The sequence below is a fragment of the Stegostoma tigrinum genome, chromosome X (assembly GCF_030684315.1).
Source record: "Stegostoma tigrinum isolate sSteTig4 chromosome X, sSteTig4.hap1, whole genome shotgun sequence".
In the NCBI taxonomy this organism is placed as follows: Eukaryota; Metazoa; Chordata; class Chondrichthyes; order Orectolobiformes; family Stegostomatidae; genus Stegostoma; species Stegostoma tigrinum.
The window spans coordinates 10,056,018-10,069,557 of record NC_081404.1 but is presented as its reverse complement, the minus strand read 5'-3'; the positions used below and the strand labels follow the sequence as shown (position 1 = coordinate 10,069,557).

Below are 13,540 nucleotides of genomic sequence, written 5' to 3'. Positions count from 1 at the left end.
TCTACAATCCGACCCCACCACCCGAGACATTTTTCCATCCCCACCCCTGTCTGCTTTCCGGAGAGACCACACTCTCCGTGACTCCCTTGTTCGCTCCACACTGCCCTCCAACCCCACCACACCCGGCACCTTCCCCTGCAACCGCAGGAAATGCTACACTTGCCCCCACACCTCCTCCCTCACCCCTATCCCAGGCCCCAAGATGACTTTCCACATTAAGCAGAGGTTCACCTGCACATCTGCCAATGTGGTATACTGCATCCACTCTACCCGGTGTGGCTTCCTCTACATTGGGGAAACCAAGCGGAGGCTTGGGGACCGCTTTGCAGAACACCTCCGCTCGGTTCGCAATAAACAACTGCACCTCCCAGTCGCAAACCATTTCCACTCCCCCTCCCATTCTTTAGATGACATGTCCATCATGGGCCTCCTGCAGTGCCACAATGATGCCACCCGAAGGTTGCAGGAACAGCAACTCATATTCCGCTTGGGAACCCTGCAGCCCAATGGTATCAATGTGGACTTCACCAGCTTCAAAATCCCCCCTTCCCCCACCGCATCCCAAAACCAGCCCAGTTCGTCCCCTCCCCCCACTGCACCACACAACCAGCCCAGCTCTTCCCCTCCACCCACTGCATCCCAAAACCAGTCCAACCTGTCCCTGCTTCCCTAACCTGTTCTTCCTCTCACCCATCCCTTCCTCCCACCTCAAGCCGCACCTCCATCTCCTACCTACTAACCTCATCCCACCTCCTTGACCTGTCCGTCTTCCCTGGACTGACCTATCCCCTCCCTACCTCCCCACCTGTACTCTCCTCTCCATCTATCTTCTTTTCTCTCCATCTTCGGTCCGCCTCCCCCTCTCTCCCTATTTATTCCAGAACCCTCACCCCATCCCCGTCTCTGATGAAGGGTCTAGGCCCGAAACGTCAGCTTTTGTGCTCCTGAGATGCTGCTGGGCCTGCTGTGTTCATCCAGCCTCACATTTCATTATCTTGGCAAATGCACTGTTGGCTTTCATTTCAAAGAGAATGGAGTATAAAGAGGTCTGGCTGAAATTATACAAGGCACAAGTCAGACATTGTGGGAGAGCCTTGATCTAGAGTGCTAATCTTCCAAGTAAGGGATTGCTCATTTAAGACCCAAGATGTGGAGGAATTTTGTCTCTGATGGTAGTGAATCTGTGGAATTCTTCACCACAGAGGGTTGTAGAAGCTGGATTATTAAGTATATTCAGGGCTAAGATAGACAGACAGATTTTTAATCAGTTAGGGAATCAAGGGTTGTGGGGATAAGGCAGGAAAGTGGAGCTGAGGATTATCAGATCAGCCATGATTCAGTTGAATGGTGGTGCAGGCTCAATGTGCTGAATGGTCGCCTTCTGCTCCTACATCTTTATGATCTTATAAGAACATTAGTATTAGGATCCAGGAAAAGGCAATTCAGCCCCTTGAGTGCGCATCATCCTAGTCCCAGCATCCACCACACCATGGGGTAGTGAATTGCACTGACTTCATAGAATCGCAGATTTTTTTCAGTACAGGAAAAAGCTAAAAGAGCTATCAGCTAGCCCATTCTCCAGCCATATCTCCATAGCCGTCTAAATTGATCACTTTCAGAATTTTGAACACCTATGATCTTCTCTCCTCCAATGAGAATAAGCACAATTTCACTAATCTTTCCTTGTACCTAAAATTCCTCATTCCGAGTACCATGCAAGTAAATCAACTTTGATGTCTCTCCAGAGCTTAAATAAGGTGCCCAAAACTGAACACAATGCTTCAAGTGTGGTCTGACCAATGATTCGTAGATGTGTAGCATCACTTCCATAAGACATAGGAGTGGAAGTAAGGCCATTCGGCCCATCAAGTCCACCCTGCCATTTAAATCATGGCTGATGGGCATTTCAACTCCACTTCCCTGCACTCTCCCCATAGCCCTTGATTCCTCCTTCCTTTTATACTCTATTTGCCTCTATTTATAAATCCAAGGGTTCTATATGCCCTCAACTTTTATGACCCTTTTGAGAAAAGTAATTTCTCCTCATCTCTGTTTTAAATCTGCCACCCTTTTTGCCTAAACTAGAACAGGAGTTGGGATGTCATGTTGCAGCTGTAAAGGACATTGGTTAGGCCACTTTTAGAATATTGCATTCAATTCTGGTTTCCCTGTTGTAGGAAGGATGTTGTGAAACTTGAAAGGGTGCAGAGAAGATTTACAAGGTTGTTGCCAGGGTTGGAGGCTTATATCTATCGGGAGAGGCTGAATAGGCTGGGGCTATTTTCCCTGGACCGTCAGAGGCTGAGGGGTGACCTTATAGAAGTTTATAAAATCATGAGGCCTACATAAGGTGACTAGCCAAGGTCTTTTCCTTCGGGTAGTGTCAAGTTTGTTTTTGGAGACCCCCACGGACTTGCTGCAATAACAAGACACTGACCCTTTTAGAAAAACACAAATCCTTTTATTACCAAGCAAGTACAAGCTGTGGAGAATCACTGTACTTAACCCGGCACAGAGTGCAAGAGTCTCATAAGTAATTCTCCCTGAGCAGTGGACAGTCCCCGCTTTTTATACTTTACAAAAGACATGATATAAAACAATTTCACAATTTACAATGACATGATACATAAAACAATTACTACAACAGACAAAGACAGGATACAAAACAATTATTACATCAAGAACATAAAAGACCAAGATATAGTATCGATTGCTAGTGAAGTGGCTGCTAATGGCAGGAGGCGATTTCAAGTTGTTATCGGGACAGATTGTGATTTCAAGTTGCCGGTGTGTCTGGCTGGAACAAAGTCAGTGCCCTGGCCCCTTTGTCAGCGACAGAAGTTACATGCTTTAGAGATCTCACACCTTTACAAATGTTCCCCACCTAACCCTATTTGAAACAGTTTAATTCTAATTTTATTCAGTCAGGAAGCTTAAGACAGTGTCTGCATACCAACGTGTGGGAAGATAAGGAGTTACAAAAGTTTTACACTGAATTCCTAGCTGGGCAGGAAGCTTCGGGGCAGTGCCTGCATACCTATGTGTAGGCAGATAAAAGACTTTGATTTCTATACTTCTACAAATTAATGGGATGTTATCACATTAACATCTCAGTAGCAGAGTCCAGAAGAGGGGAGCATAGGTTTAATGTGAGAGGGGAAAGATTTAAAAGGGACCTAAGGGTTAACTTTTTCACACAGAGGGTGGTGTATGTGTGGAATGAGCTGCCAGAGGAAGTGGAGGAGGCTGGTGCAATTCCAACATTTAAAAGGCATCTGGATGGGGATATGAGTAGAAAGGGTTTAGAGGGATATGGGCCAAATGCTGACAAATAGGACTAGATTAATTCAGGATATCTGGTCGGCATGGACAAGTTGGACCGAAGGGTCTGTTTCCACGCTGTACAGGTCTATGACTACAACTGACTTCTCATTCTAGATGGCCCCCCAAAGGAAAACATCCACTCTCTGTCTACTTTGTCAATCCCCCTTAGCATCATGTATACCTCTAAACTTTGGTGAGTATAGGTTCATCTGCACAATCTCTCCTCTCAAAACAAGCCTTTGATCTCTGGAATTAGCCTAGTGAGCCTTCTCTGAACTGCTACCAAAGCAATTACATCCTGCCTCAAGTAAGGGGACCAAAGTTGTATGCAGTATTCCAGATGCAGTCTCACCAATGCCTTGTACACTTGCAACACTCCCCTACTTTTATACTCCATTCTTCCTTGGGCAATAATTGCCAAAAATACCATTTGCCCTCCTCATTACCTGCTGTATTTGCAGACTAGCTTTCTGTGATTTCATGCATGAGGTTACCCAGGTCCCTCTGACCTGGAGTACTCTGAAGTTTCTCTCCATTTAGATAATGAGTTCTTACAACCAAAAAGGATAATCTCCCACTTATCCACATTAAACTCCATTTGCCATATAGTGGACCCATTCACCTAACCAAACCTATCCATTTTCATCAGTACGTTTTTTTTTCTTCATTGCAACTGACTTTCTCACCTATTTTAGTGTCATCTGCAAATCTGGTGATAGTACATTCTACGCCTGCATCCAGATCATGAATATAGATTGTAAATAATTGTGACCTGAGGACTTAACCTTGTTGCATCCCACTGGTTACCGCTTGCCAACCAGAAAAAAGATTCATTCATTTCAACCCTATTTTCTGTTGGTTAGTCAATCCTTCATCCAGGGAAATTGGAAAGTTTGTACATTTTAACTCATTCAATCTTGAGTTTGCTTGTTTTCCTTCTCTAAATTTTTGACTTCTGCCATCATCCGTTGTGTTATTCAAGCCTTTTGATTTTCAGTTGTGTATGGGGGTGGGGGCCGGGGGGATACAGACAGATCCTAGTTAGACCACACCCAGTCATTCTTATGCCTTTCTCTGAGTGCTGTGGTGAATATCAACTAACTCAGCACAAACATTCATTCAGTACCACTCCCAAACAAGGACGACTAGTCTGATACCTGCACTCCAGGATTACATATTTCACATTATTACATACCCACACTTAGGTGAGGTAATGGAGAAGTGTGATACACCAACATGAGTTGCCATCTTTACAAGAAAGACCTTGAGGACAATGAGCGAATTTTCTCGAAATGAAATAGGAATCTGTGTTCAAATGTACTGTCCAGTACCCGTTTGTCATTTAATTGTGTTAAGTAAGATGAGTACTTGTGTTCCCTTGAACACTGCACAAATTGTTTACTTGAATTGCATTTACACTATAATTGTAAGTTCAGTTTAAAATAAAGGAGTAAAATTTGTTGTATTCTAAAATATTATATACTCAATTGCTGCCACCTGTCATATTTAGTGACAACGTGGGCTCAGCAATTTAACGAAGAACTTGAACATTTAATTATTATCTAGAGGTTGAAAAGCAGTTCATTACTGGTTCAGAATTCATCTTCACATTTGATGGGAAACACCCAAAGCTAGTTTGACTTCAAAATGAGTAGTCATGTTCCTGTTGCTGTTACTGATCTGAATAGATTCTTAAAAAATTTACACTAACTTATTCAATTCGTAGAATCTCTTCTGCAGTATGTCTGTTTTATTCAGCAGTTTTGTTTAGATTCTTTTGTTAATTTAACTTATTTGCTCCTACAGGTTACAACTTATAAACCTGTGAAATGGTCAAATCATCACTCTCTTCAGGGCAAGACTGATGGAAAGAGTGCGTCAGACCACATAAAGGATGGTGAATATCTGCCAATGGTGGGTGAAGGATAGTGACGTTTTGTGTTTTGTAACACTTTACAACTGTTTCTGTTTATGAAATTGGTAAACTATTGTTCCAAGATGCTTTATTGTACAAGTTCCTGACTATACAGGAGTTTATGTCACTGGGATATTGAAAAAGCTGTCTGAAAAATTACTTTTCTGGTCAAGCTGTCAGTCACCTGTTAGAACTCTCTCATTGGGCCTTGGAATTCTATCCTTTATCACTGCCTCTAAAGGGGCCCCAAAAGTTATTCTCCTTTTAAATTTGTCACTTGAATGTATTTAGGAGCTAAAGTAAGCCATTTGGCCTTTGAGCCTGTTTCACCATTCAAAACATTGGCTGATTTGTTTGTATTTCAAATTCCACATTCTCATCTAACCCCAATAACCTTAATTTTAAATGAGGAAATGCAATGAATTTACTCTAATCACCTTGCCTACACCACCTTCTGAGGCACTGTGTTACAAAGTGTCATAACCTACAGAAAATGTTGCTTCCGTATGAAATAACTCCTCAAAGGCCAGTATCCCATCACCAAGTCACCCTTTACTAACATGTGGAGAGCACTTGACACTGATCCATCTCCCTCAGAGCCAGCTCCCAGACTGAACAGAACTGATATTCCTGTTTAGATTTGTCAGTCAGGGCTCCCTGATTGGACCAGATTAACAGCCCCAATCAGGGAATTCATGTTCTGAGATACACCAGGCTGACCTCATTACAATCACTACGTAGTGCCTTTACTCCCTTCATCTAAGTCATTGAAGTAAATTATAAGAAATCACAGACCCAGTTGTTACATCTTGCCAATTAGTAAAAGACCCACATATGATTAGACTCAGTTTTGTGGCTGCCAAAAATATCTATCCATGTCAGAACGTTACACCCTTGCATCATGTGCTTCCAATTTCTGCAATAATGTTTTAACCATTAATAACTTGTCAATGTCTTCTGGAGTCCAAGCACAGTAAGTCTACAGTCTCCCTTTTATTCACAGGACATGTTACTCCCTCAAAGAATTCCAATAAATTGGTTAAACATGCATTTCCTTTCCCAAAATACTGAGTCTTCCTGATTTACCTTGAGTTTCAGTGTGCAGATATAATCCTTCTACTGATTCATTCTAACACCTTTTGCCACAACAGACATCAAGCCTACTGGCCTATAGTTTCCTGTTTTCTGCCTACCTCCCTTAATGGAGTTATATTTTGCTACTTTCCAGTCCAATGGAACCTTTCCAGAATCTTGGAAATTTTGGAAAATAAACGCCAATATACCTACTCCCTCAGTGACCTTTTTTAAGAATCTTGGATGAAGTTCATTGGGACATAGGGACTTGTCAGTATCTAGCTCTGTCAGTTTACTAAGTCCCTCTTCCCTGGTGATTTGTCATTTCACCAAATTCCTCTCTTCCTTCTACCTCCTGATTTACAGTCATTATTGAAATGATTTATATATCTTCCTACAGAGAAGATAAAAGCAAAATAAGTGTTCATTCCACCTACCATTTCCTTATTGTCTACTATTAAGACCATAAGATGCCGGAGCAGAAGTAGGCCAGTTGGGCCGTAGAATCCGCTCCACCATTCGCTGAGATGATGGCTGCTCCGTTAATTCTCAATTCCACTTCCCTGCCTTAAACCTCGATTCCCTTACTGATTTAAAAAAAATCTGTCTATCTTAGCCTTGAATATACTCTATGATCCAACCTCAAAAGTCCTCTGCAGTAAAGAATTCCACAGATTCACTATCCTCTGAAAAAGGACTTTCCTTCTCATCTCTGTCTTAAATGGGTGATCAATTATTCTAAGATTATGCCCTCTGGTTCTAGACTTTCCCACAAGGGAATACGACCTGTCTGCATCTATTCTGTCAAGCCTCCTAAGAATCTTGCAAGTTTCAGAAAGGCATCCTCTCAGTCTCCCAAAATCCAAAAAGCACAGGCCCAACGTAGTCAGCCACTCATCATAAAACCCTCCTCTGTACCTGCGATCAATCTCATGAACCTTCTCTGGACTGCCTCCAATTGTTAGTTTATGACCCCTTTAGACAAAGCAACCAGAACTGTTCACATTTTTCTGTGTCTGGTCTAGTCTTGTATGATTTTTAGCAATACTTCCCCACTTTTTAATACTCCATTGTCTTTGAAATAAAATCCAATGTTCCATTTGCTTTCCTTACTATGTGCTGAGCTGGTGTGCTAGCTATTCATGACAGTCTGTTCTGCACTTCTCTGAAATCTTTCTCAATTTAAATAACATTTTGTTCCAATGAAAGTGCAGCACAGACAGATCTGTGTGCACAAACTCAAAACATTAGCATGCAGATGCAGCAAGTAATTAAGAAGGCAAATGGTACTTTGACCTTTATTGTTAGGAGATTGGAGATTAAAATCAGAAAAGTATTGTTACAGCAGTACAGGGCGTTGGTTAAGCTGCATTTGATGCGCTGTGTATAGTTTTAGTCCTTTGATTTAAGAAAGGCTGTACTGGCATTAGAGGTAGGCATTAAAAACAGATCCGCTAGGCTAATTCCTGGACTGAAGGAGTTGCTTGTCAAGAACGGCTAAACAGGTATTTGGGTCTAGGCCCGAAATATCAGCTTTTGTGCTCCCGAGATGCTGCTTGGCCTGCGGTGTTCATCCAGCTTCACACTTTATTATCTCAGGTATTTTTAAAAATTCACTTTTTTGGGATGTTGGCATTACTGGCTGGCCAGCACTTATTACCTGTCCCTAATTGCCCCTTAGAAGGTGGTGGTGAGTTGCTGCCTTGAGCTGCTGCAGTCCATGTGCTGTGGGGTCGACCCACAATGCCCTTTGGGAGAGAATTCCAGGATTTTGACCCAGCAACACTGCAGGCCATCTATGGATGTCAGGATGATGAGTGGCTTGGAGAGGAACTTGCAGGGGGTGGTGTTCCCATGTATCTGCTGCCCTTGTCCTTCTAGATGGAAGTGGCTGTGGGTTTGGAAGATGCTGTCTGAGGATCTGTGGTGAATTGCAAGTGGTAGATAATACACACTGCTGCTACTGAGCGTCGGTGGTGGAGAGGGTGGGATGTTTGTGGATGTGGTGCCAATCAAACAGACTGCTTTGTCCTGGATGGTGTCAGGCTTCTTGAGTGTTGTTGGGGCAGCATCTAGGCAGGTGGGGAGTATTCCATCACGCTCCTGACTTGTGTTTTAGATGGTGGGTAGGCCCTAGGAAGTCAGGAGGTGAGTTACTTATCTCTGATCTGCTCTAGTAGCCACTGTGTGGTTAGTCCAGTTGAGTTTCTGATCAATGGTTACCACCCCCACCGTTAGTGGGGGATTCAGTGTTGGTAACACCATTGAGTGTCATGGGGCAGTGGTTAGCTTGTCTCTTACTGGTGATGATCGCAGCCTGGCATTTGTGTGGTGTGAATGTTATTTGCCATTTGTCAGCCCAAGCTGGATATAAATAAGGCTTAAATATTGACCAGGATACTGTGGGTAACACATCTGCTGTCCTTCAAAACAGTATCATATTTTATATCCATTTGAGCAGGAAGATGGAATCTTGGTTTAAATTACCCATCTGAAAGTCAAAGCCCTCAACAGTGCAGCATTCGCTCAATACTGCACTGGAGGGTTAGCATAGATTTTTTTTCTACTCAGGCCCTGGAATGGAACGTGCTCATTCAGACAAGAACGTTACCTGCTGAGCCACAACTGACACTCTGACTGCCAGTGTTCTTCCAATGTTTGTCACTGGGCACCACCAATAGTTCTCAATTCTCTCGTGTAAAAGTTAAGTAACTTACTACAACATTTCAAAATGAACATGTGATGATATTTTGCACTGCATATGTAAAGGACTTCTCATATTCTCTTTTTAAGGATCAGATAGTACTTCGTCTTTTTAGTGATTCAGAAGAACCAAACGAAGTAGAGAAAGCAACAGAAACCCCAAGCTTAAAGGAAGAATTAGAAAGACCAAAGACCAATCAGGCTCCAAGCCTTGTTGATCTAAAGCTAGTAAAGCTAAAGGTACAGGAACCAGCATTTAATAGCTGTACTTTATGCTGTGTTGTAATTAGTGCATATTTGGTTGACATTGTTTCACTTTTATAAAGCTTTGCTTCTTTCACAGTCTCATCAGTTTCCTTTTCTTCTACCAACCATTTAATAGGGGAGTTGATGGAAGAGGGGGAGAAAAGGGGGTAACTTTGCTGTTTTCCCTCCCTTCTCCATAATCCTTATTTTTAAGAAGAGTTGTAAACTAACAAATTAATTACACAAATTGCATTTATGGTTCTGTCACTAAGTTCTAAGACCAATGGGACTTTTTATCTTTTCTCAAACAGGTAGATGAGAGTAAACCAGTTGATGTGGTGTATATGGATTTCAGCAAGGCTTTCAATAAGGTTCCCTACAGTAGGCTATTGTACAAAATGCGGAGGAATGGGATTGTGGGAGATATAGCAGTTTGGATCGGAAATTGGCTTGCTGAAAGAAGAGAGGCTGGTAGTTGATGGGAAATGTTCATCCTGGAGACCAGTTACTAGTGGTGTACCGCAAGGGTCGGTGTTGGGTCCACTGCTGTTTGCCCTCATCCAGGTCGTTTATAAAAATGACATAGAAGGATGGGTTAGTAAATTTGCAGACGACACTAAGGTTGGTGGAGTTGTGGATAGTGACGAAGGATGCTGTAGGTTGCAGAGAGACATAGATAAGCTGCAGAGCTGGGCTGAGTGGTGGCAAATGGAGTTTAATGTGGACAAGTGTGAGGCGATGCACTTTGGTAGGAGTAACCGGAAGGCAAAGTACTGGGCTAATGGTAAGATTCTCAGTAGTGTAGATGAGCAGAGAGATCTTGGTGTCCATGTATGCAGATCCTTGAAAGTTGCCACCAAGGTTGACAGGGCTGTTAAGAAGGCATGTAGTGTTTTAGCTTTTATTAATAGAGGGATCGAGTTCCAGAACCAAGAGGTTATGGTGAAGCTGTACAAAACTCTGGTGCGGCCGCACTTGGAGTATTGTGTACAGTTCTGGTCACCGCTTTATAAGAAGGATGTGGAAGCTTTGGAAAGGGTGCAGAGGAGACTTACTAGGATGTTGCCTGGTATGGAGGGAAGGTCTTACGAGGAAAGGCTGAGGGACTTGAGGCTGTTTTCGTTAGAGAGAAGAAGGTTGAGAGGTAACTTAATTGAAACATATAAAATAATCAGAGGGTTAGATAGGGTGGATAGGGAGAGCCTTTTTCCTAGGATGGTGACGGCGAGCACGAGGAGGCATAGCTTTAAATTGAGGGGTGAAAGATATGGGACAGATGTCAGAGGTAGTTTCTTTACTCAAAGAGTAGTAAGGGTATGGAACGCTTTGCCTACAACAGTAGTAGATTCGCCAACTTTAAGTACATTTAATTCGTCATTGGCCAAGCATGTGGACGTACATGGAATAGTGTAGGTTAGATGGGCTTGAGATCGGTATGGCAGTTCGGCACAACATCAAGGGCCAAAGGGCCTGTACTGTGCTGTAATGTTCTATGTTCTCTTGTTTTTAGTTTCTGGTGCCAATTCTTCTTTTCTGCCTCCTGACTCCTGGCTAAAAGAACAGACAGAAAAGCTACTCGAATCTTTGCCAGTGCCTCCGTTCTCTATGCCCTACACAGTGGCATGGCTAAGCATTCACTGTGAATACTTCTTTCTTTGTCATCCATGATTTGAGTGGAGTGCTGTATCATGAATAAATTACATTTTCTCCAGGTTCTTGAGCTGTTGTGATTTTTGTTTTACAGAACATCGAACTTCTTTCACAACAACTTCAGAAAGAGTTGCAAGAGGTAAAGGTGATTGAAGAGACGCTTATAGAAAGCAGCTGTGAAGGAAGTGTGCCTGCCTTCCTAGAAGAACATCCCAATTTAGCTGATGCTGTCTTGAAGAACAGAACAATTGATACAGCCTCGAAGCAGCAAGATGCTGAAGAACATGTTATTTCTTCCCAATGTACACCTCTGACTTCCATTCCAACACCTAAACTTATGGACTGGTCACTACACATGAACAGTGTTTCTGGAACTGTAAATTGCCTTCCTACCATGGACCGCCAATCTGAGATATCACTCCCTTCTGCTAAGCTGGCTTTGAATGTGATGAACACGTTGCCCACATCCATTTCCCATAGCTCTTCACACTTGCACACAAGTGCCCAAGGGCCAAAATTCCAATCCTTTTTCTTCGGTGGAAGCAGGGGTGAGCTATTTATGATGTGTGTGTGCGTGCGTGTCCTTTATAATGAAAGGATTGTTGTATTCTACTATAACAGTATAATATTCTCCTCTGCAAGGTGGCAATGATCTAGCTCAATATTTGCCTATTTACTCAAGATACAGGAGCAAACTTTCAAAGCGCTTGATATACAGCAAGTTTGTCATAATGCCTATCCTCCTACGTGCTTGTAAAACGTGACCACCTACTCCACACACATTAAGCCATTGGACAAATTCCACATGAGCTGCATTTGGAACATCATGGGTATCAAATGGGAGAACAAAGTTTGCAACATAGAGGCACTTCAAAGAGCAGAAATGTTTGGAATTAAAAGGCTCGTTATCAGAGCCCAGCTCGGATGGAGTAGACATATACTACATATGAATAATGACGAAATATCAAATGCAGTCATGTATCATAACTTAAACTTGGACCCCACTTGTGACATACACAAAGACCCCTTCAAGGACCCCATGAGAGTGAACATCAGAAAAAGTGGCATGTATACCATGAAGCCACTCGCCTTCCTGACTTGGAAATAGATCACTGTTCTTTGTGTTGTTGGGTCAAAATTCCGGAATTCCCTCCCTAAGGGCGCTGTGGATTTACCTACAGCACGTGGACTGCAGCAGTTCAAGAAGACAATCCACCATCACCTTCTCAAGGGCAACTAGGGACGGGCAGTAAATGCTAAACCAGCCAGTAGCACACATGTCCCATTAGCAAATAATTTTTATCTTTTAAATTTGAGAAAAATTTACAACGAACTACATGGAGAGTAATCTCAAGAAGGACATTGTATCATTTGAATAGTAAAGAATATGGGCAACAAAGGACAAAAGATAATGAAATTAATTTCTATTGTGAGGGAAGTTTTCAGGTTGACATGAAGCCAAACAAGTATTGTTCAGTATAATACAGCTGCTTATCTTTCTTTATTTATATTTTCACTGGCTTTTTTGTTTGTGAGAAGTGGGCATTAGCCATCCCTAATTGAACTTGAGAAAATTCTGATGAGCTGCCTTCTTGGACTACTATAGCCCACGAGGTATAGGAACACTCACATAACCTAGTAACAGTGAAGGAATAGCAATATAGTTGCAATTCAGAAGCATGTGTGACTTGGAGTGAACTTGCAGGTGGTGGTGTTACCGTGCATCTGCTGCCTTGTCCTTCTGGGTGGTAGAGATTGCAGAGACTGCTGTCAAAGGAGGATTGGTAAGTTGTTGCAGTATATCTTGTGTTTAGTACACACTGTGCATCAGTGATGGAGGGAATGAATGTTGAAGATGGTGGATGATTTCAAGCTGCTTTTGTCCTGAATGGTTTTGAGCTACTTGAATATTGTTAGGATACTGTCCACTTGCATGAATGCTATCACACTAATTGTTCCTTCCAGTCAGTGGACAGGCTTTAGACAGCCAATGGGTGAATTAGTCACTGCAGTATTCTGATCCTCTGACCTGCTCTTGTAGCCACAGTATTTGTGTGGCTGGTCCAGTTCAGTTTCTGTTCAATGGTAACCACCCAGGAAGTTGAATTTACAGAATTCAATTATGATAATGCTATTGAGTAGCCTGAGCAGATGATTAGATTTCCTCTTGATGAAACTGGCATTTGTGAAAAAATGTTACTTGCTGCTTACCAATCCAAGCTTGATGTTGTCAAAGTCTTGCTGCATGTAGGTGTGTGGACTGCTTCAGTATGTGAGGAATCGAGAATGGTACATACTAACATTGCATATTCATCGGTGAACATCCCTTTATGATGAAGGGAATGTCATTGATGAAACAGTTGAAGGTGGTTGCGATAAGAAAACTATCCTGAGAATCTCCTACAGAGATGCCCTGGAATTAAGATGGTTGTACTCCAACAACCACAACCATCTTCCTCTAAGCTAGGTATGGCTCCTACCAGCGGAGAGTTTTCCCCTGATTCTCATTAACTCTATTGTTACTGGGGCTCCTTGGTGCCATTCTTGCTCAAATGTAGCCTTGATGACAAGGGCTGTCATTCTCACCTCTGGAATTGAGCTTTTCTTTTGGTCCATGTTTGAACCAAG

The 13,540-nt window shown here is 42.5% G+C and overlaps 1 protein-coding gene across 1 annotated transcript in view; it reads left to right on the top strand.

Annotated features, from left to right (window-relative positions):
- LOC125448203 (uncharacterized) overlaps positions 1–13,540 on the top strand; it is a 46,317-nt gene that overhangs the window by 27,547 nt on the left and 5,230 nt on the right. The window contains exons 11-13 of the mRNA XM_059643379.1: positions 5,131–5,238; positions 9,107–9,256; positions 11,007–11,460. Coding sequence (XP_059499362.1) covers positions 5,131–5,238; positions 9,107–9,256; positions 11,007–11,460 — 712 coding nt within the window. The remainder of the gene's footprint in view (positions 1–5,130; positions 5,239–9,106; positions 9,257–11,006; positions 11,461–13,540) is intronic.